We start from the raw sequence: 26,463 nt of genomic DNA on the forward strand, positions 1-26,463 counted from the left end.
ATTTGCATCTCTCTGATTATAAGAGATGCAGAGCACTTTTTCATTTGTTTATTAATAGTTTTTATTTCTTTGGCTGAGAACTGCCTGTTCATGTCCCTTGCCCATTTATCAATTGGAGAATGGCTTGATTTTTTGTACAATTGATTTAGTTCTTTGTAAATTTGAGTAATTAAACCTTTGTCAGAGGTTTCTATTAAGATTGTTTCCCAATTTGTTGCTATCCTTCTGATTTTGGTTACATTGGCTTTGTTTGTACAAAAAACTTTTCAATTTGATGTATTCCAGATTATTTATTTTGCATTTTGTAACTCTTTCTAAGTCTTGCTTGGTTTTGAAGTCTTTCCCTTCCCAAAGGTCTGACATGTATGCTATTCTGTGTTTGCCTAATTTTCTTATAGTTTCCTTCTTTATGTTCAAGTCATTCACCCATTTTGAATTTATCTTGGTGTAGGGTGTGAGGTGTTGATCTATTCCTAATCTTTCCCACACTGTCTTCCAATTTTCCCAGCAGTTTTTTATGAAATAGTGGATTTTTGTCCCCAAAGCTCGGATCTTTGGGTTTATCGTATACTGTCTTGCTGAGGTCACTTGCCCCCAGTCTATTCCACTGATCCTCCTTTCTGTCTCTTAGCCAGTACCAAATTGTTTTGATGACCGCTGCTTTATAATATAGCCTGAGATCTGGGACTGCAAGGCCCCCTTCCTTTGTATTTTTTTTTCATTATTTCCCTGGATATCCTTGATCTTTTGTTATTCCAAATGAACTTTGTTATGGTTTTTTCAAAATCAGTAAAGAAATATTATGGGAGTTCAATGGGTATGGCACTAAATAGATAAATAAGTTTGGGTAGGATGGTCATTTTTATTATATTGGCTCGTCCTATCCATGAGCAGTTAATGTTTTTCCAATTGCTCAAGTCTAGTTTTAGTTGTGTGGAGAGTGTTTTGTAGTTGTGTTCATATAGTTCCTGTGTTTGTCTCGGGAGATAGGCTCCTAAGTATTTTATTTTGTCTAAGGTGATTTTGAATGGGATTTCTCTTTCTAGTTCTTGCTGCTGAGCTGTGTTGGAATTATATAGAAATGCTGATGACTTATGTGGGTTTATTTTGTATCCTGCAACTATGCTAAAGTTGTTGATTATTTTGATTAGCTTTTTGGTTGAATCTCTAGGATTCTTTAAGTAGACCATCATGTTATCTGCAAAGAGCAATAATTTGGTCTCCTCCTTCCCTATTTTAATGCCTTCAATTTCTTTTTCTTCTCTAATTGCTACTGCTAGTGTTTCTAGTACAATGTCAAATAATAGAGGTGATAATGGGCATCCTTGTTTCACTCCTGATCTTAATGGGAATGGATTTAGTTTATCCCCATTGCAGATGATTATTAGTTGATAGTTTTAGATATATACTGTTTATTATTTTTAGGAACGACCCTTCTATTCCTATGCTTTCTAGTGTTTTTAGTAGGAATGGGTGTTGTATTTTATCAAAGGCTTTTTCTGCGTCTATTCAGATAATCATGTGGTTCTTGTTGGTTTGCTTGTTGATGTGGTCAATTATGTGGATAATTTTCCTAATATTGAACCAGCCCTGCATCCCTGGTATAAATCCTACTTGATCATGGTGGATGACCCTTCTGATCACTTGCTGGAGTCTTTTTGCTAGTATCCTATTTAAGATTTTTGCATCTATATTCATTAGGGAGATTGGTCTATAATTTTCTTTCTCTGTTTTTGGCCTGCCAGGCTTTGGAATTAGTACCATGTTTGTGTCATAAGAGGAGTTTGGTAGAACTCCCTCTTTGCTTATTATGTCAAATAGTTTGTATAGTATTGGGATTAGCTGTTCTTTGAATGTTTGATAGAATTCACTGGTGAATCCATCAGGCCCTGGGGAATTTTTCTTAGGAAGTTCTTTGATGGCCTGTTGGATTTCTAATTCTGATATGGGATTATTTAAGAAATCTATTTCTTCTTCTGTTAGTCTAGGCAACTTATATTTTGTAAGTATTCATCCATATCACCTAGGTTGATATATTTATTGCCATATAGTTGGGCAAAGTAGTTTTTAATGATTGCCTTAATTTCCTCTTCATTGGAGGTGATGTCCCCCGTTTCATCCTTGATGCTGTTAATTTGCCTTTCTTCTTTCCTTTTTTTAATTAGATTGACCAGCACTTTGTCTATTTTGTCTCTTTTTTCAAAGTTCCAGCTTCTAGTCTTGTTTATTAGCTCAATAGTTCTGTCACTTTCGATTTTATTAATTTCTCCCTTAATTTTTAGGATCTCTAGTTTGGTTTTCTTCTGGGGGTTTTTAATTTGTTTGTTCTCAAGTTTTTTGATTTGCATTTCCAATTCCTTGATCTCTGTCCTCCCTAATTTGTTAATATATGCACTCAGGGATATGAATTTTCCTCTAAGTACTGCTGTGGCTGCATCCCATAAGGTTTGAAAGGATGTCTTGCTGTTGTCATTTTCCTCAATAAAATTATTAATTGTTTCTATGATTTCTTCTCTAACTAACCGATTTTGGAGTATCATATTATTTAATTTCCAATTAATTTTTGATTTGGCTCTCCATGTACCCTTACCGATCAATATTTTTATTGCCTTGTGATCTGAAAAGGCTGTCTTTATTATTTCTGCTTTTCTGCATTTGAGTGCCATGTTTCTGTGACCTAATGTATGGTCAATTTTTGTGAATGTGCCATGTGGTGCTGAGAAGAAGGTGTATTCCTTTTTGTCCCTATTTATTTTTCTCCATATGTCTATTAACTCTAATTTTTCTAAGATTTAATTCATCTCTTTTACCTCTTTCTTGTTTATTTTTTGGTTTGATTTATCTAAATTTGATAGTGGTTGGTTCAAGTCTCCCACTAATATGGTTTTACTGTCTATTTCCTCCTTCAATTCTCCTAGTTTCTCTATTAAAAATTTGAATGCTATACCATTTGGTGCATACATGTTGATTAGTGATATTTCCTAATTGTCTATACTCCCTTTTAACAGAATATATTTACCTTCCCTATCCCTTTTGATCAGGTCTATTTTTGCTTTGGCTTTGACAGATATCATGATTGCAACTCCTGCCTTCTTTCTATCAGTTGAGGCCCAAAAGGTCTTACTCCAACCTTTAATTCTAACCTTGTGAGTGTCAACCCGACTCATATGTATTTCTTGAAGACAACAAATGGTAGGGTTTGGGGTTCTAATCCAATCTGCTATTTGTCTACATTTTATGGGTGAGTTCATCCCATTCATGTTCAAAGTTATGATTGTCATTTGTGGATTCGCTGGCATTTTGATATCTTCCCCTAGTTCTGACCTTTCTTCTTTAGCTATCTCCTTTTGAACCAGTGATTTACTTTAGGTCAGTCCCCCTAGTCCCCTCCCTTGATATGCTTCCCTTTCTAGCCCCTCCATTTTTATGCTCCCTTTCCCTCCCCCCTCTCCTTTCCTCCCTTTTTATACTCCCTCCCCTCCCCCTCCTCAATTTTCCTTTCTTTCTTGCCCTTTTGGATAAGATAGAATTCAGGATCCCACTGGATCTAGATGTTCTTCCCTCTCAGATTTGATTTCACTGAGAGTAAGGTTTAAGTAATTCCACTTCACGCTCTCTTCCTCTCCTTCTCATATGAGAGTTCTTCCCCTCCCCTTCCCATGTGTATCTTTATATGGGAAAGATTATTCTATTAAGTCTTCCCCTATTTCTTGAAGTAAATCTTAGTGTTATCGATGGTTCCCCCCTCCCTTTTCCTTTCTTTGCCCCCACTTTCCCCAAATCTTCTTAATGCCCCAATCTTTCCCTAAGCATGTTTCTTCTAACTAATCTTATGATGCATACAATTTTTGAGGGTTACACAAAACATTTTCCCCACATATTAATATATATAATTTGATGTAAATGTAGTCCTTATAGAAGAGAGTTTGACTTAAACAAAAAGATAAGATTTATCTCCTTTTCCCTTTCTTTCATATTTACCTTTTCATGTTTCTCTTGTTTTCTGTGCTTGGATATTAAGTTTTCCACTAAGTTCTGGTCTTTTCTTATCAAATGCTTGGAAATCTTCTATTTTGTTGAATGCCCATACTTTCCCCTGGAAGTATATAGTCAGTTTTGCTGGGTAGTTGATTCTTAGTTGGAGACCCAGGTCTCTTGCCTTTCTAAATATTGTGTTCCATGCTTTGTGGTCTCTTAATGTGTTTCCCTCTAAGTCCTGTATGATCCTTATGGGAGCCCCCCTATATCTGAAGCTTTTCTTCTTGGCTTCTTGTAGGATTTTCTCCTTTTCTTGGAAGCTCTTGAATTTGGCAATTACATTCCTAGGGGTTGTCTTTTGTGGATTTAGTATAGAGGGTGTTCTATGAACCCTTTCTATTTCTATTTTGCCCCTTGCTCCAGAACATGGGGGCAATTTTCTTTTATAATCTCCTGTAGAATAATATCGAGTTTATTGTTTATCTCTGGTTTTTCTGGGAGACCAATAATTCGGAAGTTGTCTCTTCTTCCTCTGTTTTCCAAGTCTGTGACCTTTTCAGTGAGATATTTTATGTTTTCTTCTAACTCATTAATTTTTGGGGTTTGCTTTATTGATTCTTGCTGTTTTATGATCTCACTTTCTTCGAGTTGCTTAATTCTGGTCATTAGGGACTGGTTTTGCTTTTCAGCTTTGTCTGCCCTTCTATTGGATGCTTCGAGCTCTTTTTCCAATTGAGCAGTCTTATCTGTCAGACTGCTGATCTCTTTCTCCCATTTTTCTTTCCAGGTTTCCATCTTTTGGGTAAGTTCCAGTCTGTGATCTTCCAGAGCTTGTTGATAGTTTCCATTTTGGGAGGCATGTTCTGATTTTTTTTTTTTTTTGGATTTCGTACTCTTTCTCTTCTTTTCCTTGGGTTCTTCCACCATAAAAGTTTTCAGTAGTCACCTTTTTCCCTTTCTTCCTGGAGGCTTGATTTTGGGCCATGTGAGCCATCCCTTTGGTGGTTTTATTCCCCTTTCCTTTTTGGTCTGGGGTCTGGGTGATATGGGCAGGTTTTCTGTGAATTTAGGTTGCCTCAGACTAATTCTTCCCAGCCTCCGAGGTTTCTTAGAGTGCTGGGCCCCTGATCACAGCCAAAGTGCCCAGGTGTTCAGCTCCACCCAGATAATCAGCACGTGGTCCGCCCCTGGTGTTTAGCTCCGCCCAGATGCTCAGCACAACCGCCCCAAGTAAGGCTCTACGGCCCATGCTCAGCGCAGGATTCTCCCATGAAACCGCCCTGAGATGTTTTTTCCTGGCAGTCCCCAGATCCCAAGGACCCTGGAGTGCCCCCCCCCCAGACAGAGACGTTCCCCACTCACTCACTGTCCCAGTGAGCAGTCCGGTAGTTCACTCTGGTTTGGTGTGGGAGGTGGGGGGTGGGGGGGAAGGGCGGCTCAGTTCACGTTTCTGTGCAAGCTTTTCCTTCTTCTTATTATAGTGTGGAAATGTTCAAACCCCACGTACCTTCACCTCTGTGGTGTACTGGGGAGTACTGGGGAGTCTTTCTGTTCCTCCAAAGGTGATTTTTATGCTCCTTTGATGTAGTCTATTTCATTTGGTGCCAGGGAGAGGAAGCGTGTGGCATCTAGATTGCAGTCATGATTACCCGGAAGTCTATTTATTCTCTTTTTAATATTAATTTGGTTTTATTTTTTGTTATATTTGAATTTCAAGCTGTTTCCCTCCTTCCAAACCCCACATATATGTCAAATCTTGGCCTTTGTTAGTGTTTATATGTATATAGCATTGTGAATAGAAAGGAATCTGGTAGACTTTATACTAAATTTATAAGTATTTATTAGTAAACAGAAAGAAAAAGAGAAATAAGGTTTCCAGCCTTTCTAACTTAAAGTAAGAGCAGGTCCCAGATTCTAGCCCTATACAGGGTTCCCCACACTGACACTTTCTAGAAATTAAAGCAAGATAAGAGCTGTCAAGATGACTCAAGATCAGAGGTGGGGTAGGGGAGGGGACAGGAGCCAAGAAAGAAACCAAGTTCCTGAGATGGCTTTCCAAGCCTCACCCAAGCTTCTTCCCCAGATCCTTCAATTGGCCAATGGGACTTTTTGATGGTCCAGCTGCTGGATTCCTATGTTAAGTGTTTCTGGATTGGACTGCATTGGAGGTCCCCAAGATATTTAATTTATACAATTCCCACCCCCCCACCCCAATTCTTTGGCAGGCCAGCATGTTAAATCTCCCCACTTTTAGTTCTCTGGGAGATTAACATATAGACCTCCCCAGTGAATCATTCCACATATGGAATCTATACATTTAGGATTTCTTCATCAGGGAGCATAAGAGCACAAAAGATATTGTATATTTGATGGAGGGAGTTACATTTGAGTAATTAAAAGAAAGAGGAGAGAGAAAAATGATTGATAGGCACATTGACAAAGAATTACTGGGGCCATTTCCTTGTTTGGCATAAGTGTTTACAATCAAGATAAATGAAGGTGGTGGGGCTCAACCCTGCTCAGTTCAGTTCATTATGTCCAAAGGTTCACCCTGAATCTCATAATGTAATGTTTGACTTCTACAAGCATCCTCACAGCATCTTCTCCAGAAAATCTTTCCTGGTCCAGGGTATTAGAGATTATCTTTTCCTAAAATTTCCTAAAAAAGACCTTAGACTTTGAACTTTTAGGATAATTACACAATCTCCTCCTCATGAGAACATGCATCAACAATAGAAATGATACAATATGTATGGCTAAAATAAAAGTTAGGTTACTGATTTAAAAAAAATAAATAACATATTAATCCATTCTCTCCCAAACAAGAGAAAATTAAATTTAAAAATGCATATATTAAAAATCATATGTTTATAGTATTATAAGTATAAATTAAAATCATAATAAGTCTTTGATTCACTAACAAGGTCTAATCAAGATAGCTTATATCCTACAAGCATGTAGGACAGGTGCAGCAATATTGCAGTTACCCACCATCAGCCATATAGAAAATTGCCATACTAAAAAAGAAAGGAGGGACAAAAGACTGACAAAAAGGGAAATATGATCCTCTGGTCTGATTTCTATGGCAATTAGAGGGATAGCAAGCCAGAGTTAAAGCCAAATAGAGATATATTTTAGTCTCATATCTTAAAGGCAGAAAACTGGGAAGTCCAGCTTCAGATCCTGCTGAACAGCCACTTCCTCAAGTTCCCTGAGACAGGTCCTCTACCTTGGCATTGATACTCATCACCCTCACAGAGGTTGTTGGCATCCATGATCCTGTGCTTTTCCACACTGATCAATGGCTTATTGTCAGTTCCTTTTTCTGGAATCAGACACAAACATCATTTAAAGTCCCATAATACTTAATGAGAGACAGACAGACAGACAGAGTAAACTATATTTTCGCATATAAGTTCTTTCTCTGGAGACGGATAACATCTTTCTTTATAGGTCCTTTAAAATTGATTTGACTGTCCACATAATTCATAATAACTCAGTCATTCTCATTAATTCTTTGAACACTGTTGCTATTACTATATACAACATGCTCTTGGTTCTGCTCATTTTATTCTTCATTATTTCATGCAAATCTTTCCATACTTTTCTAAAATCTGTCTTTTCATCATTTCTTACAGTATTCCTTGTATTTATTTATTTGTGAGTTAGTTATATATTTTCCTTATTATTTTTATTCAATTTATTTATTCTTTAACTACTATACTGTGTACATGTTGCCTACTCTCATTGACTATAAGCTCCATGAGGGCAGAGACTGCATCATTTTTTTTGTTTTTATTACCACTGTCTTACATCACAGGGCCTGATCCATATTAGGCACTTAATAAATGTTTGTTAATGGATTGAGTTTGAGTCTGATCTAAGGCACTTAGATATGGTGTGACTGAAATCTATGACCCTCAGCCTCTTGGAGACTCATTCTCTTCCTTTGTCAAGACTGGTAGAATGGCTTGGTGGGAGAGCACTAGATCTGGAGTCAGGAAAATTGAAATTCAAATCTGGCCTCAGGAAAGGACTAGTCCTGTGACCCTATGCATATCCCTCCCATTTTCTCAGATTCAGTTCCCTCATTTATAAAACAGGGATAATAACAACACCTATTTTCCAAGGTGCTGTGGAGTGGTCCTGCCTCCCACAGGGGATGGGGTCTTGGAGGTGGGATGGTGTCAGCGGCATGATGAATGGGACACAGCTTTCATATTCAACCCACAGCACAGGTTTCACAGGAAAAGCTGCTCTGCCTTGGCTGAAGCTTGGGTTTATTTTATACCCTCATGGTCAGATATCTACTTGGCACACCATTTAATTTTCAACATACATGTTTCCATATATCCTAACAACAGACATGAAGCCTAAAGAGATAGTCAACAAAAATACTGTTGCTAAGTGCAGGGTTAGTGGGTCAGATCAACATGGCCCAGTTTTAGGTTGGGGAATTCTGATCACAGATTTGACAGAAGTTTCATGCCTAAAACAGAGGGTCCTATCTAAGTGGGTACATAAGAATACTTAAGTTTAATTTTATAAGTGGAATCTCCTGGTGATATTCTGGGGGGACAGAGTAGGACATCTCTATTAACCCTGTAAGCATGTTGCTCTCATCTATTTTTTCCTGGGGCTAAGTAAGAATAATAATCATAATAAGGGGATGTTAATAAGGAAAGTCACTCAGGGGGGTTGAATGGGTGTTTCATCTTTCCTGGGGGCTGCTTTGCAGTCCCTGGTTTCCACATGTGACCATGTCAAATAGCATGGTCTTTGATGGCTCCCACACCAAGGTTATTTTGAAGATACAATGAGATAATATTTTGTAAAGTACTGTATAAACGTTATTATTATTACTGGGATAATAACTGCCACACTACCTATCTTTAAGGTTCTTTGAAGGTTGTAAAGCATTCTATTGTTCTTCCTTATTTTTCAAAGAGGACCACTGACATCACAATTTTGAGGTCAGAGTACATGTGTTTGACTGTGGCTGCTCATTCCAATATGAGTTCAAAAGGCTATTATTAGGATTATGAATCTACTTAGTTGTTGTCTTATGAACCAGGAACTCCTAAGAACTCTGGTTGATATCTAATGGCTCATGGTGCCATATTGATAAGTCTTAGGCCTCCTCTGTTTCTCCTCTTTCCCCTCTCCCCGATAAGAAAGACCATTCAAATATCCCTCCTTGGCAGGACCTGTCCCTATTCCCATATTTAGATGAGACCAGGTGGAGATATGAATCCATATGACTATGAATCCATAGACCGTGTTCAAAGTCCAATGAAACACTGATCAAATCCAAAGAATCTATTCTGCCACTTAAACTATGTACAACTTTGGGTGAGTCACCTAATACCTCATGGCTTCAATTTCCTCACCTAGAAAAAAAGTTTGACTTAGTTGTCTTTTAAGATCCCTTCTGGATCTGAAGAGATGATTCTATAATTTAATTTACCATACAGCAATGAATCATGGGGACATTGCCCCTGAACGTCTATTGAGCTACTTCCTAGAACTTGAGTCATTAATTTAGCTCATGAAGTTGGAGTCGCAATAGAAATTAATGTGTTCCATTGCAGAGAGACACTAAGGACTCTTAGAAATCTAAGTCTCTTTTTGTCTCTAAGTCTAAGAGACCCCACATTGGTCTCTTCTTCATCCCAAATGGAACAACCTCAGAGCTCAAAACAGAACTATTTACTTTATCATTAAAATATATTATCTGGGCAATGCCCTCTTGTGACTCTTGGAGAAGTTTAGGGGATAGAATACTGAGTTTGAAGTCAGGAAGACTTGGATTCAAATCCTACTACAAAGTGCTGTGACTAAGCAAATACTTGGAGGGATGGGGCATTATGAAAGAAGAAAGAAACGTGGTTTTTTTGCACCTTGGTTTCCTCATATGTGTATAAGTCAGACTTATTGGGGTACATCTAGTTTGTTTTACATGGAAGTATCTTTGAAAGGTCATTGGAGATGTTCATATTGCCCATTGGCAGCCTCCAGTACCCTACCACATGGGTGAGTCTCCTTTGATAGGCTGCCTGGATCTTTAAAAGCAGCAAGACCGAGATGATCATGTTCTCTTTTGCCCCTCTTTCTGATGTTCTTTCTAGACTTTCTTGGCTTCATTCATTCATTACCCCAGTTCATTCATAGCATGGGTATCAGAAACTGAACTGGTGAGAGAAAGACTTCCTTCCTTCCCCAGCTCTCCCTCTTTCACACTGCCTCTTAGAGTTGGGTACAGGATTGTTTCTGTTCTGTGTTGTTTGTCCCCCTCACTTTTAGGTTGCCAGAAGTGATTCTCACAGGACCCAGGAGTTTAAGCCATGACAACCCTGGAGACAGCATTGCAGGTGGGAGGATACAACTGTCCAGTTTGGCATGGAAGCCTTCAGAAGCCGGAGTGCCCAGGAACCCAGCCTGGGGAGTGGGGGGGTGGGGGTGGACTTGGAACTAGAGTTCCAGGCTCCCTAGGAATTGAGCTGAGCCATGAACTTAAGTCCTTTCTCTGCCAGAGACTGAGGTGTATAAACAGGGGTGGGATGAGTAGTGTGGAGATGGGAGAGGGGAAAGAATAAACCTCTTGCCTGTTGGGAAATAAGTCTGTATATTTGTGATTATACCTTCTGAAGTACACATTCCTTTGTTAGTACTCATAACTCTCAAAGGTTCAATGGTACTAGGGAGTACTCTGCCCCCCTACATTTGAGACACCATCAATGGAGGTTAAAGTCATTTGCAGAGAGCCTAGACCAGTGATAGAGAATCTGTCCCCACCCCACCCCACCCCTAAGACAGCCTGTTGTGCTCCCCACAGTGCTGGGCATGCCCCGCCCCACCTTACCTGACAAAGGGGAGGGAGTGAGCACTCCCATTGGACTGCTGGGTGGAGGGGCAGGGTAAGTGAGGAATATCCTCATGGAGTTTAGAGAGGGGGAGGGGAGTGTCCATGGGTTCTGCTCCCCTCCAGTTCTGCTGCATGTGAGCCACCACCACCCCTTCCATTGGCTGCTGGGCAGAGGGACATGGATGTGAAAAAATGTCATCAGGCATGGTGGAGAGGGGGAGGGCAGGAACTCCATCTGAGTCCCTCTGCCTTTCTAGTAACAAACTCTGGGGGGCAAACCACATGCCCACAGCAAGTGCTCTGTGTGCCATCTTTGGCACCCATGCCATAAGTTCACCATCACTGGTCTAAATGCTACCCCCCCAATCAACTTAAGGGTATCAGAACTCTGGGGGAGGGTTTGTAAAATGGGGTGGGGTGGGCTCCATGGCCTCTAAGCTTTCTTCTAGCTCAAAATTTATACTCCTACATATACACATATATAGGTTATACAAAAGTTAGACACATGGAGAGACACAGGGGAAGGCTTCTAGAATGTCAAATAACAAATTACTGGTATCAAAAATGAAACAGGTGAAATCACAATCAATGAAGAAGAAATTAAAGCAATTATTGGGAGTTATTTTGCCCAAATATATATCAGTTAGTCTGACCATCTAAGTGAAACAGATGAATATTTAAAAAAATGTTAACCTCCCAGATAAACAAAAGAGAAAGTAGAATACTTAAATAATTCCATCATAGAATGTTGAGTAAGTCATCTAGGGAACATCTTTAGAAGAACACAAGCAGAAATCAGACACATTAAAAAGATAGAACCCTGGGCAAGTCACAACTCCCATTGCCTAGCCCTTACTACTCTTTTGCTTTGGAACCAATACACAATATTGATTCTAAGATGGAAGGTAAAAGTTAAAAAGGGAGGGGAGGGGCAGCTGGATAGTTCAATGGACTGAGCCAAGCCTAAAGACAAGAGGTCCTGGGTTCAAACCTGGCCCCAGACACTTCCTAGCTGTGTGACCCTAGGTAAGTCACTTAACCCCCATTGCCTAGTCCTTCCATTCTTCTGTCTTGAAACAGATACTAGTAATGATTCTAAAACAGAAGGTAACAGCTTTTTTAAAAGGGAGGGAGGGACTATGATTAGTAAAGGTAGTTTGGAACAATAGATAAACAGTGGATTTCAAGTCAGATGACTTTAGTTGGAATCCTGGATCTAGCCTTTGACTCCTGTTGTAATGTGAACTTACGTAAGTCACTTAACCTGTTTGAGTCTCAGTTTGTTTCTCTGTAAAATAAGAGGTTTAGATCAGATGGCCTTGAACATTCCTGATAGCTCAAAAGACTATACGTGTGGAGAGAGTGTCCCTCCCCATAGAGATGAGATGACAGATACCCGTTTCTATTCAACACACAAGAGTTAACACTGAAGGTGATAGGAATTTTTTTATTGCATCATATTACTGACTAGAACGCCAGACATAGTGGATAGAAGTATAAAAATAACCCAATTCTTACAAATCACACTTTTCTGCTACAGTACTGAATTATTAGTGGAAGTTGCCATTATGATACAACATTAAATAACAAATATCCTCAGGGAGGGCTCTTAAAACAACAAACCAGGTGCTCCACGTTCATTGGTTTGCAAAGGGGGAGGCAAGAAGGTGGGGATCAGTTCCCCAAAGCACATCTACCAATGGTATGCTTAATTGAACTGGAAAGGTAATAAAACAAAAGATCCACAGCAACCTGGACCACCACATTAGATTCCTACTACATAGACTATCATGGAGGAGACAAGGTTGGGTTTGGAGAGGTGGAGATGGGGCGGGGGTGCAGGTATGAGCGACAAGGCTCCATGGAGGGGAGAGGCCAACGATGTGACTGCTAGTTGCCTATCTCAAGGCTGTTTTTAAATTCAGTACCACCGTTGCCTCTCTACATCCAAGTCATCCACCCCTTGACTCACAAATATCCTTTGGGGTGAAACATGAATCTCTAGAGTGATGAATTGTGATCCCACTGAGAAAAAGGTTGTTTTAGTTAAACAAATTAATCCATATGACTTTCGTGAGATGTATTATCCTATTTCTTTGGAGGCTCAGAGAGCAAAGATGAACATATACATTTCCATATCTTACAGTGTAAAATATGTATCTTCCTCTTTCCACATGTGTATCATATATATGTATATATATATGTATATGTACATGTGCATATATTCTACACCCCCCCCTCATCTCTGGCTCCCAGGGAGCTCCTGGAGGAATGGTTCATTCGATGAAAGAAGAAAAGAAATACTTTTTTCCTCCTGAAAACTGTTGTAGTAAGGGAAGGGAAGAGAGATATCTTTTATAGGACAGGAGAAAAACAAAGCATTTGGCATTGAAATTCACATTCTTCCTCACTCTAAAAAAGAGCTCCAACCTCATCCTCAACATACACACACACACATATACACATCCCACCCAAGGAAAAGATTTTGCTGTGAATAGTTAATTAGGAAGCGAAATATTTCACCAGTGGCTGAATCAGGTGGTCCTTAGATGTCCAACGTCCTGCATATTTGGGACAAGACAGGACACACTGAGAGGGAAGCTCCAAGAAAGCATCCATTGTCTTTCTGGAAGTCTGAAGAGTACTGATCTTCTCCCCAGAAGGGCCTACAGCTTCAGCTCAATAAAGAGGAAATACTGCTTGAATCATTGGAACCTGGCATTCATTTTGCAGTCTGAGCACTTCATTGAGCTGTCCCTATCAAAAACTTTAGGTGCAAATTTACACATAATGAGCCATTGGTGCCTTAGCTGGGTGGCTGTTGGGCTGAGATATGCCAAGAGTGCCTAAACTGTGTAACACTGAATTCTCTTGGTCTAGCTGAGCCAAGGTCTCAGAGTCCAGTGTATACCTTCCCAATGGGCACAGTCACACAAGGGAAGTGCCAAAGACCCATAATATAAGTTGTGACTATAAAATGATATGGCTGATTTTTATTCTTAACACAGCCAGAGTTCTATGTGCCCAAATGAGTTACGTCCCCTTCAAAGTAGTCACCTTAAGAGTGTACATTTATTCTAATGGTATTGATTACCATTGTTTAAACTCACAGTGAGCCTATCTGGGAGCTATTTTCAGAGGCAGCTCGAGTCCCACCCCCAAAAATAGTTCTGTTACCTGATACTCACCCCATATTTTTCCCCAATGTTGGTACTACCCACCTTGTTCATCCATTTTATCACTAGACTCTCCCCAAGACTTCTGGTTGTTTTTAAAAGTTATGCCCCACCTTTGAAGGATGAATATTTGCCCCCACTGGGAACAGTCAAAAGAATGTGCTGGAAGCTCTGAAAGCAATCCAGAAAAGAGTTCCAAAAGGGTTTTGAGTGATGGCTATCATCTTGGAATAAGTATGCATCCTCCCAAGGTGACTCTCCTCCTCATTAGGTCACAGAAGTCTGTCTGTAAAAAACACCACCACACTATCTCTTGACAAACAAAGCTACATGCCAATATGCTTGCTAGGTAGGCAACACTAAGGTTCCTGTTTTCATAATGGTATCAAATGACAAAACCAAGTCGTAAAAATAAACCGTTTTAAAACACCTTATGGAAAACAAGAACCACATGCCTACTTCTTAACTTTTTTATTCCTAAACACAATTATTTGGTTATTGCTGGATGGAATGCCAATAACACATTGCAACTATTCAAAGGATTTCAAGATTGCTTCTATGAATTTCTTGGTAACAACTTCCTTTTACTTGAATGCCACAATTGTCCCCTTTGGAAGAGAAACCAAGAAAGCAGGCAGTCTGACAAGAAGCATATTCAGCTGTCCTAGTCTCGTCTCTGTTGAGTAACCAAGGACTAGGGTCCATGGAAATCAGGTGACATGAAGGAAGGACTTCATTCTGAGGCAGAAGGGAGGCCTCTGAATCCAACAAAGGCTTCATTAATCTCTTGCTCAGTTTCACCCATTTAATCGAGGTCTTGCATTATCGATGCATCACAGACCCAGCTTAGAATCTCATTTTATCTCCATGTAACTGCTCACAACTTCCTCCCTCCTTTTTCCCCAATATGAGTCATAAATTCCAGAGTAGGGGAGTGACATGGAGAGCAAGGGGGGCAGTGGAAGGAGAGTAGCTGCATACATCCTAAGAATCACTGTTCTTCCTGATACGGCCTCGCCCTTGTTTGGGCAATCAAGTGGAAAGAACTTAAACTGCAGTTGCCCAGTCTTGCTCTCCACACAGGCATCATCTGGGTCAGTAAAAAACAGGAGTACCAGACTGTCCCCACAATCTGCCCCCAGTTTGCATCCAGTAGACACATCATCAATATTTGAGTTGTTAACTCTGTGAGCAGAAAGCTTAGCAGATGTTCTTTCCTCCTTTCTTGTGCCCTTGGCTGTCACTTAATCTCTTTTGTACCTCAGTTTCCTCCTCCGTAAAATGAGGGGGGAAGATTAGTTGGTCTCTTCTAAGATCCCTTCTGGTTCCAAAGCTATGCTCCCATGCTCAGACTGGAGAAGGGAGTTCTACAGCTCACAAAACACTTCTCTCCATACAATTAACCTCCGGAGTAAACTTCCCCAGACCTCCTTGTCTCCCCCATCACTGGGTGGTATGTGCAGATACCATGCGAGGCAAACTTTCTGAAAACCCTCCTCTTCACGTGAAGCATCTTCCTCTCTAAAGTCCTATCAGTGGAGGAAAAGTCCTGGTCATCACCTTGTTCTCTCCTTTAGACTTCAGCTCAAAACAGATTCACAGAGCCTTCTCTGAGACGGAGCAAAGCCATCTTGTGGCAGCTGGTCCCCCTAAGACAGGGGGCGATGACTTGCCCCATGCATCAGAGGCCATCCAACCCCCTGACTGCCCTGAAGCAGCAGGTTGTGCTTGTCATCGTCTAGGCTCTACCCAACATCTGCATCCCCTACCTGGCTCCTCTTACTCATTCCCATCATGGCAAGAACAGGTCTCAGGCTGCAGTGAAGCGCCATAATTAAAAGGACCAGAGAATGTAGTGACTCTAAGCTGGTCAGCAGGAGGGGAGACAGCAAGGCGGAAAGCATTACTGTAGGCTGACAAAGTCATGGAAGATCTCACCCATGATTCAGAAGGAAGTTTTTAATGCCTTTAAAAAAACCATTGCATTCATCAGTGGAACCTGACTTCTGCTCACATCCTGGGAAGTGAGGGCCAATTTGTTTTAACTACTAAGGTGCATTGCACCCAACTAGCATTCTCTGCAATGGCAGAGCTATATTTATGAGAGTAAAGACTGACAGACAGACAGACAGACAGACAGACAGACAGACAGACAGACAGACAGAAAGAGACAGAGAATCGAGGGACCAATGGAAAAGCACATGCATTCATCCAAGCAGTGCTACTAGAATAATGTCATGCTCTACAGAAAGCATTTTAAGTGGCTTGTCCTATCGTATTGCATTTTGAAGAGCTACAATAACCCAGAAGTAACCATTCCTCTGTGAAGCAAAAGTAACTGCTTCCAAAATGCTTATGCCATTTCCAGAAAAAAATATGTTGCCGTTAGACTTCACCTAAGTGTTGGCAACAGTTTTCCAAAATCGTTCTTTCTTTACCTTATCTGGACACTTAGATATTATTTGGGAAATAGAATTGGAATCGTTCCAGACACTGGGTGCTGCTCAGGTGAGTGAGCAATGGAGGTCCTCGATCATGGGCATAATAAATAGATCCATAGGACCTTTTCCAAAGAGCAGACATTGAAGCCTTCAGTTGCCTAGAAATCCTTAGCTATCTGATAACATTCCCTGAAATACTGCCTGACTTCAGGGAAACTGCAGAGTAATATAAATAAGGGCAGACTGATGGACAAGAGAAAACAATTTACATGTTGCATCTTCAAGGAAGAAACAGCGTTCAGTGACCAATTGTTGAACATTGAGCCCTATGGACAAGACTACTGATGCAGGCAGCACAGACATGTAAGGAGAACTCACCGATGGCCCCGTCAGGCCTATCTAATCTTTGATGAAGAGCTTGTATGGTTTCCAATGTCCTGGACATTTCAGTGAAGTCTAGCTTGCTTGTTCAGCCAATTTCTCCAGCAGCTATCAATATCCAGTTGCAGGAGACAGTTGTTTCTGGTTTTTCCCCAAAGCAATGAAATATCCAATTCTACCCCACTCCCACAGACCTTCCACCCCTGCCCTAAAAAATATCCTTATAACCTATAAATAAGAGCTTTTCTCAGCAGAGATGATCTCTGTTATATACCTGAGCCCAGGGCAAAGCCAATGGACATAAAATGGATGGTTTTGCTTTACATCATTCTCATAGACTGGAAATAGACAGGAGATGGTTAGTGCATATTTCGAGCTCTCTGTGCTCCTCTTCTAGGGACCTACCCTGTTGTCACCCCAAAAATTATATCCACTGGTCCCAACTGTAGATGAACTAACACTTTGATTTCAAAGCTGATTCCATGACCGTTACTTTCTACAGGATATTGCTTTGATCTCAAATTGTTGAAAGAAACTCTTAAGCTCCATAAAAGGAATCATTTTTGTAAAGGGTCAATGCCTTGATTAAAAAAAAAAAAAAACTTACTTCACATAACAATTTGTGGCCCTTCATAACCTCACTTCCTGGGTCACCCTCTGTGATACAGTAAATCCTGGGCTCAGCTCATTTTCCATTTGGCTCGAAAATACAGAATAAAAGAAGCATATTAGAAGACTGAAGTGTTACAACAAAATTTCTCTAGTGCTTTGGGGCCCTCATTGAATTCACACTCCTGAGAACATTGAGAATACACTCATGGTTCAGCACAGGCACTGAGAAAAACTGTAATTATGGAAATAAATTAGTTCAAAACAATCAATACTTTGCTGCAAGTGATCATTCAATGACAACTTCTAGTGGAGCTGTCCAGAGTAGCCAGGATTCTGTTCTGGAACAAGTTGAGTTTGGTAAAGTGAATTTAAAAACAAACAAATCAACCAACTGAGTCTTTGAAATGGCACCTCACCATTTCCACTCATTCCTAGTGGTAGCATCCATGACATGTCACTCAAAGCAAATCTGTTCTTACTGACCCATTATCACATTTCACAGTAACACATATGAACACTGAAGAGTAAAGAATGAGCAGCTTGTGATTTAGCTTCCCATTGGAGTCATTCCTTTCAGTCTTTGCCATCCGGGAATCTTTTGTCCCATCCCTTGTCTGCCATGTAGCCTTCAGCTCTGAATGGTCTGTGAAGAAGCAAGTGTGCAGGGTGTCTTCCTAGTTCCATTCTTTGAGTAGATAGAATTCATGTGTAAATAACACCGAGTGGTTTCCCATTATCCATGGTGTTAAAAGTAGTCCCGTCTCCTGCTCTCATCACTGATGAAAGAAGGGTTATACTGTCCAGGAAAGATGCAAGAATGTCGAGATCCTGGCAAGCCAGTGTAGGTAGGATACAGACCATTTCGTTCAAGTTCTGGATTCCTGACGTTTGTGGGCTAGGTGAGAGATGGAAATAAAAAAGAGAGGAATCAATTTATTACTCTTGAACTTAAATTAAATAATCAAATTATTTCAAACACTATTTTGCACTTTATAAAACTGAGTGGGAGATAATGTAACAACGTGCAGGGCAGGTAGCTAGAAGTCAAGATTTCTTCCTAGATCTACCACTACAATTTCCCCAAGCTGACATCTCCAATGAGAAGTCTCCCTTTCTATGTCTCAGCTCTTCTATTTTTAAAACGGAATTATGTCTTACATCAACAAGTACTATACAAGTAAAAAAAGTGCTATTACACATTCATCAAATGATCCTCATGAAAATCCTATGATTTAGTTAGTGCAAATAGCATCCTAGCCAGTTTAGTGATGAGGAAACTGAGGCTCACAGAATTTAAGAGACTTGCCCAAGGTCCCATGGCTAGTTATTGGTAGAGATGGGACTCAAATCCAGGTCTTCTGACTCCAAATCCTGTGCTTTCCCACTATACCGCACTGTTCTCCTGGTACACCGTGCAGCTCTCCTGATAATATTGAGGTGACAATAACATTAGCATCCTTAAACACAACTAATGTTGGCAAAATACCATTAGGAAAAGCACTGGTGTAGACAGAAGGTGTGACAATGGCGCCATATTTTGGGTAGGGGTTATTGGTCTGAGGAACTCCCAGGTGAGGAAACTCTTTAGCCTCTCTACAACCTCTCTACAACTCAGAGGGTTGCCTGGGGCATTAAGAGATAAGGTGACATGCCCAGGGTCACACAGTGTGTTGGATGTGAGATTTGAACTCACATCTTCCTGGCTGGCTCTCTATCCACTCTGTCATGCTGCCTTTCCTGTTTTAGGAATATCTTCATTCTCAGAGTTCTCTTCTACTCTCCTACTACAATGCATGCTATCCTCTTTGGGGCATTTAGGATGCAGACATCTTTTCCCATTCTCCAAAAGAGGAAATTGAGACACAAATAAATGAAGTGCTCACAACTACAAAGTGCTGGAAATAGGGCCAAAAGCCAAGCGACCCTGGTTTCCTTTTCAATGGATTAATTTTTTTTTCAACCCTTCCCTTCCATTTTAGAATCAGTACTCTGTGTTGGTTCTGAGGCAGAGGGGCAGGAAGGGCTAGGCAATGGGGCTAAATGACTTGCCTGGGGTTGCTAGGCTAGTGTCTGAGGCCAGATTCGATAAAGGACTAACTTGAGGTTTTCAGGCTTCCTTTTACCACACTATTTCAGTGAGATCAAAGATCACGCGGGACTACATCCATTCGCCACATTTTCTTCCTCCCTCCCTCCTCCCTTTTTTATCCCTGCAAATTATCTCCCTAGAATGAGTCAGGAAGCTGGTTCTGTATTTGAGAAGACAACAGTAAGGTATGTTTTGTGTAAATGATTCATTTATGACCGAAACCAAGCCTTCATAAATAGACATCCTCCTATGATTAACATGAGTATTACTATCAGCAATTGCATTACCAGTGCGACTGACCCACACTTTGCTGGCTCGTGCCCTGCTAGGAGGACCAGAATGATTCAAACAGGAAGGAATTAGAATCTCGAACCCTTGGACTACATTTCCCACAATTCCCCTTTCCCGTCGCGCACGTACACGAAAGGGAAAAGGGAATTGTGGGAAACGTAATCCAAGGGTTCAAGATTCTAACTACTACAAACGTGAGCCATCTTGGCTTTTGAAGCATTTTACGAAATTTGGGCACCAGACTACTGGATTGTGTCCCTGCCGCGTTGAATACGGATGGTTTGTACGTCAGCATTTGTGCCTTCTCTCCTCCATTAGATTGTAGTCTGCTGGAGGTCAGGGACTATCCTCTACCTTTCCTCAGACCCCCACTGTTGGCACAGTGCCAGACTTTACAAAGCAGGTGCTTAGCAATAAGTGTTTGTTGGCTGTTTGATGTGGACGGTGCTCTAGCAGATCTCAAGTTTCTGGCATTGCTAAGACTGAAAATGGGTTCACTAACATTTTTGACAGTTAATGCTTAAATCTGTTTATAGTAACTTTCGATCTAATTCCATGGTAACATGCAAATGAATTCGTTCTGGCTGCCTCTAAAAATGACAGTGGCGATGTTTCAGCACTCCTGGGGTACTAGTCGTTGCTAAAGAGTCACTAGGAGAGGGGTGTGTGTGTGTCTGTGTCTGTGTCTGTCTGTCTGTCTGTCTGTCTGTGAGGACGTGCAAATAAAATCAAAGGAAAGTAGGTTTTCTTTAGTGAGATAACTTTTGTAAAGATAGTGCTTTGTAAAAAGGCTATAAAATGCTAATTATTAGTAGTAAGGAGGAGGAGAAAGGAGAAAGAGGGGTTTAGTTGAAAGAAAATGTATTTTTTATAAAGTGGGTTTATAAAGTATAAAATTGTTCCTTTGAGAGATAAGAGCTAAGCCCTCTGATGAATTTGGGAAACATCACATGTTAAGAAACACATTAGGTAATTGGAACCTAACAGTTTACAAAATGAGCACAATATGAGGGCAGCTGGGTGGCCCAATGGAGTGAGAATCAGGCTTGGAGATGGGAGGTCCTGGGTTCAAATTTGACCTCAGACATGTCCTAGTTGTGTGACCCTGGGCAAGTCACTTAAAAACCATTGCTTAGCCCTTACCACTCTTCTGTCTTGGAACAAATACATAGTAGTGAGTCTAAGATGGAAGGTAAGGGTTTAAAAAAAATGAGCACAACAATATTTTAAAAATCACATTAAAAGTCAACAGATTGGGGGTAGCTAGGTAGCTCAGTGGATTGAGTGTCAGGCCTAGAGACGGGAGGTCCTAGGTTCAAGTCTGGCCTCAGACACTTCCCAGCTGTGTGACCCTGGGCAAGTCACTTGGCCCCCATTGCCTAGCCCTTACCACTCTTCTGCCTTGGAACCAATACACAGTATTGATTCCAAGACAGAAGGTAAGGGTTAAAAAAAAATAAAAGACAACAGAACTCTGATTAATGGATGACCAATGGTGACTTCAGAGGTCTAATAGTGAAACACATCACCATCCTTTCAGTAGAAAAGAGGTGAACTCTGGGTATAGAATGAGTCATACTTTAAGACCTGGCCATTGTGTTAGATTATATTCCCTAATTGTTAAAAAATGATGGTTCCATCTTAAATATACTTTCTCCTAATCTCCATCTCTTAGAATTCCTAGTTCCTTTTAAAACAAGGTTTAAGTGCCACTTTCTATATAAAGATTTCCAGATCCTCCTGAAGGATGAGCTTCCCTCCAGAATTAGGTTGTGTCTGTCTGTCTGTCTATTTTATCTATCTATCTATCTATCTATCTATCTATCTATCTATCTATCTATCTATCATCTGTCTATTCATCCATCCGTCCATCTATCTATCTATCTATCTGTCTGTCTGTCTGTCTGCCTATCTTTCTATCTATCTATCTATCCATCCAAATATCTAGCTAGCTAGCTATTCTATAGATATATGTAGATATACCTATTATCTACAAATAGATATACACAGATATTTCTGTCTATGTGCCTAGAGGTACCTAAATAAATATATGTATATCAATATATATCAATACATGGATATATCAATATATTTTAAGAAGATATATATATGTTTACCTATATGTGTGTGTACATATGTATATATGTATATATAATTAATGGGAAGTGACAGTAATTTTTGTGTCAAGGAAGTTGAGAACCTAGAAATAATTCCACTACCAAGTCCCACTTCTCCTTATCTCTGGTTTTCCTTCAAACTCCCTCCTTCATTCTCAGTGAAGTTATGACATTTAAAAATAATCCATGAAAACAAATAGTTCTATAGCAACAGGAAATTAGTCTCTCCCATCCAAAGTCTAAATCCTCAGTTATTTCCATAACCATCACAAGCTTATGACCTTTGGAATAAAATTGCAGGATACTATTAAGAGTCTAGAGGGGCAAGGCTACATGCCTGTTATCATGTACCTCTCTACCTAGGAGTTTTATGCCATGCATAGAATTTAGTTTTCAGCTCTGGTGGCCTCTGGCTACGTATCAATTTCTTATTTCATACTTTACAAAGCAAAATGATCTTTGTTTAGTGTTTAGCAAAGATGCTGGGGTGTTTTGCCATTTCCTCCTCCAGTTCACTTTACAGATGAGGAAACTGAGGTGGAGTGAAGTGACTTGCCCAGGGTCACACAGCTAATAAGTGTCTGAGGCCAGATTTGAACTCATGAAGATGAGTCTTTCTGACTCCAGGTCTGGTACTCTATTCACTGTACCACCTAGATGCCTTATATCTTATCATGCCACTCCCCTTTTTAGTAAAATCTAGGATGAAATACAAATTCTTCTGGGACTTAAAGCCCCTAACATGGCCCCAACTTACCAGTCCAGCTGATAATGATTTCCTTCCTGCACTTCCCATCCAGTCAAAATGACCTTCTTGCTGCTTCTTCCTCCCATATGTCCTTACTCAGTCTCAGTAATATACTGCTGAAATATTCTCCCTGCTTGCCTCCAGCTCCCAAATCCCTTTAGGACAAGGATCAAGACCACTTTTTATATGACTGCCTTCTAAAATTAAGTTTTCTGTCCATCTACCTACTTCCCTCTCTATAATCATCTATATGTAGATGCTAGGTGGAGTCAGGAAAACCAGAGTTCAAATTCAATTGCACACACTTATTAGCTGTGTGACCCTAGAGAGGTCACTTCATCTCTTTACCTCAGTTTCTTTCCCTGTAAAATGGGAATCATAATAATGGCACCTATCTCCTAGGGTAATTGTATCAAATGAGATCAAGTCTGTAGAGCACTTAAGTGTCTAGCACTAGGAAAAGCTTGATGAATGCTTTTGTTCTTCCCTACTCCTTTCATTATTCAATTCAATAAACATTTATTAAGTGCCTGTTATTTGCCAGGTACTATGATGAGTGCTGGGGCTACAGAATGAGGCAAAAGATCGTGCCTGACCTAGAGGAGCTTACAATATAATACAGGGAGAGTTAACAGGCAAACAAAAGTGTACAAAACTATATACAGGATAAAGAGGAAATAATGAAGAGGGGAAGCTTTGAAATGAAGGGGAGTTAAGGAAGGCTTCTTGTAGAAAGTGGGATTTTAGTTGGAATTTAAAGGAAGCCAAAGAGGGCAGTAGAGGATGGAGAGGATTAGAAGCCTGCAGAACAGCCAGAAAAAATGCCCAGAACCAGAAGTCCAAAGAGTTCCTGTCAGGGATCGTGGTGTAAGAAAACTAGAAAGGTAGGCAGGAGGGCCAGGCAATGAGGGACTTTGAATACTGAACCGAGAATTTTGTATATGTTCCTGGAAGCAATCGGAAACCACTGGAGTTTATGGGTCAGGGTGGGGAAGCAACATGGCTAGACTTGCATTTTAGGAAAATCACTTGAACGCTTGAATAGAGAATAGCCTGGAGTGGGGAGAGACCTTCCCCCAGTAGGCTATTGCAGTAATTGCCTACACGAGAGGGGTGGCAGCATCAGAGGACAGAAGGGGCTCTATTTGAAAGATGCTGCAGAGTCTTATCAACAGATTAGATCTGAGAGGGGGTGAGATGAGAAATCCAGGATGATTCTTAGGTTGTGAGCCCGAGGGACTGGGGGGAGAATATTGTCCTCTTCCCTAATAGGGAAAGCAGGAGATGGAGATAAAATAACTAGAGGGAAAGAGAATGAGTTCTGTTTTAGATGTATTGAGTTCTGTTTTTGTTTTTTTTTTTTAAACCCATATCTTCTGTCTTAGAATGAATACTGAGTAGTGGTTCCAAGGCAGAAGAGTGGTAACAGCTAGGCAATGGGGGTCAAGTGACTTGCCCAGGGTCACACAGTTGGGAAGTATGTGAGGCCAGATTTGAATCCAGGACTTCCCATCTCTAGGCCTGGATCTCAATCCACTTAGCTACCCAGCTGTCCCTGATTTATTGGATTTAAAGGCATCTACTAGACATCCAGTTCAAGATGTCCAAAAGGCAGTTGGAGATGCAAAATTGGAGGTCAGCAGAGAGGCTGGAGAAAGGAAGGTAGATTTGAGAATCAACAGCATAAAGATGATCATTAAATCCTGGGGAGGTGAGGAGATCTCCAAGAGAAGTAGTATACAAGGAGAAGAGAAGAGGCCCAGAACCCTGAGGGATATTTATGGTTACAAGGTGTGATGTGGAGGAGGATCCAGCAAAGGAGATAAAAAGGAGTGATCAGATAGTAGGAGGAAAGTCTGGAGAGAGTGGTCTCCTGAAATCCTAGAGAGAAGAGAGTATCAAGGAAGAGAGAGTATATCAAGGGTCTAAAGTTATAGACGGGTCAAAGAGAATGAGGACCGAGGAAGTCATTGCATTTGGCAACCAAATGATCATTAGTAACTTTGGAGAGGGAAGTTTCAGTAGAATGATAAGATTGGAAGCCAGGTTATAGGTTAAGAAGAGATGAGGCGGCAGAGGAGAATAAGAACAAGGAGAAGAAGGAAGAAGAGACGGAAGAGGAAAAGGAAGAGGAGGAGGAGAAGAATGAGAAAAGAGAAAGTGGTGGCATCTATGGTAGACATTCTTTTTGAGGAGTTTAGCTTAAAAGGGCAGAAGAGAAACAAGATGAAAGTGGGGATGGAAGGATCAAATGAGGGATTTTTCATGATAGGAGAGACATGGGAACATTCGTAAACATACACATATACACATACTCACACACAAGTTCCTCCCTACAAACTATAAACTCCTTGAGGACCCAGAGTATTTGACTGTTTTCCTCCTGTCCCCAGACCCTAGTATATACTCGGTGATTAATAAATACTTGCTGATTAATTGGCCAGATGACTTCAGGGTTTCGCCTCTAAGTCTAACTCTGCTCCTCTGATAACATGACTTTTTAAACTGCTCTGATGAATGTTTATTGTTGATGATATCAAAGACGGTGAAGTCATCTTTCTGTATCTTGGACATTTCAATCTCGTTTTCTAAAGGGAAACCATGCTATTCACCACCTGGGCCATGAGAATTAATGTGGAAAGAAGGGAGGGGAAGGACAGGATGAGGAAATGGCTACTTATTAAATGGTTCCACATGATCATGGCTATCTTAGGAGGGCCCCTGGAAGTAACTGATCCCCAAACCTTGCTTTAACAGATCTCTTTAAAGTCACATAGCTGGCTGGCAGTGAAGAGCTGGACCGAGAATGAAGTTCTCCCAACTCTCCTTTCCATCAAACCATACTGACTTCCTAAAACGTCCTCTCATAAGGCCAGAGATAGAGTTTTCTGAAGAAGCAAATACAAGAGGGTCACAAAACACAGATGATTGCTAACACCTCATGAGAGGTACAAAATGTACAAATAAAGACTTATACGTTGAAAATAGCTATCATTTGGATGGATGCTGTGTGCAAATGCATAAATCAGGGCAGCTAGGTGACCAGGAGTGGAGGGTCCTGGGTTCAAATGTGACCTCAGACACTTCCCAGCTGTGTGGCCCTGGGCAAGTCACTTAGCCCCCATTGTCTAGCCCTTACCACTCTTCTGCCTTGAGACCCATACACAGTGTAAATTCTATGATAAATGGGAAGGATTTAAAAGAAAAATATAAGTCACAGACAGAAGGTAAGATCAGGAGTCAGGCAGACTTGGGTTAAAATCCCACCTCAGTTACTTACTACCTGTGTGACCCTGGTCAAGGCATTTTAACTTTTCTAGGCCTCAGTATCATTATACATCGAACAAAAAGATGGACCCAACAGCCTCTAAACCCCCTTCTAGCTCTAAATCTAAAATCTTATGAGCCTAATGGAAACAAGAAATGTCCAAAGGACAGAGGGAATTATACTCTGCCTTTTTAGTGGAAGGTTATTCTTACTAATACCATATCTTATAGATGAATATATGAACCCCTCACATCACAATCTCAAAACGTAGCCCATATTATATGAAACACTCCTATAATCAAATTAGCTCTAAAAGCATGCCCATGTGAGTCTTGTGGTGCCATTCCTTCCTTCTTTTCTAGCTTATATTACTAATATACAATAGATAAATAATACTATAACATAATATCACCATACTCATATTCTGCCTAAAGATACGCCTAAAGAACGGAAGCACTTGATCTTGTGCCATGGGGAAGACACAGCCACCCTAAACC

The 26,463-nt window shown here is 40.5% G+C and overlaps 1 protein-coding gene and 1 long non-coding RNA gene across 3 annotated transcripts in view; one reads left to right on the plus strand and one right to left on the minus strand.

Annotated features, from left to right (window-relative positions):
• Positions 1 to 12,276: 12,276 nt before the first annotated feature.
• The window catches only part of HEG1 (heart development protein with EGF like domains 1), a 132,894-nt gene continuing 118,707 nt past the window's right edge, over positions 12,277 to 26,463 (minus strand). Inside the window, exons 18-19 of one of the 2 annotated variants that reach the window (XR_008911132.1) lie at positions 18,742 to 18,876; positions 18,211 to 18,348 (exon numbers count right to left, since the gene is read on the minus strand). Coding sequence is in view for 1 of the 2 variants with exons in the window: in XM_056793572.1 (XP_056649550.1) it covers positions 18,199 to 18,348 (150 nt within the window). In the remaining variant the exon portion in view is untranslated. Of the gene's footprint in view, positions 18,349 to 18,741; positions 18,877 to 26,463 lie in introns of both variants that reach the window. The other variant, XM_056793572.1, reaches the window with a different exon arrangement.
• On the plus strand, positions 19,959 to 25,685 carry LOC103103222 (uncharacterized). The gene is made up of 2 exons (XR_008911133.1): positions 19,959 to 20,116; positions 25,456 to 25,685. It is a non-coding gene; the product is annotated as an uncharacterized LOC103103222 (long non-coding RNA).

This window comes from Monodelphis domestica, chromosome 4, assembly GCF_027887165.1.
Source record: "Monodelphis domestica isolate mMonDom1 chromosome 4, mMonDom1.pri, whole genome shotgun sequence".
Classification (NCBI taxonomy): domain Eukaryota; kingdom Metazoa; phylum Chordata; class Mammalia; order Didelphimorphia; family Didelphidae; genus Monodelphis; species Monodelphis domestica.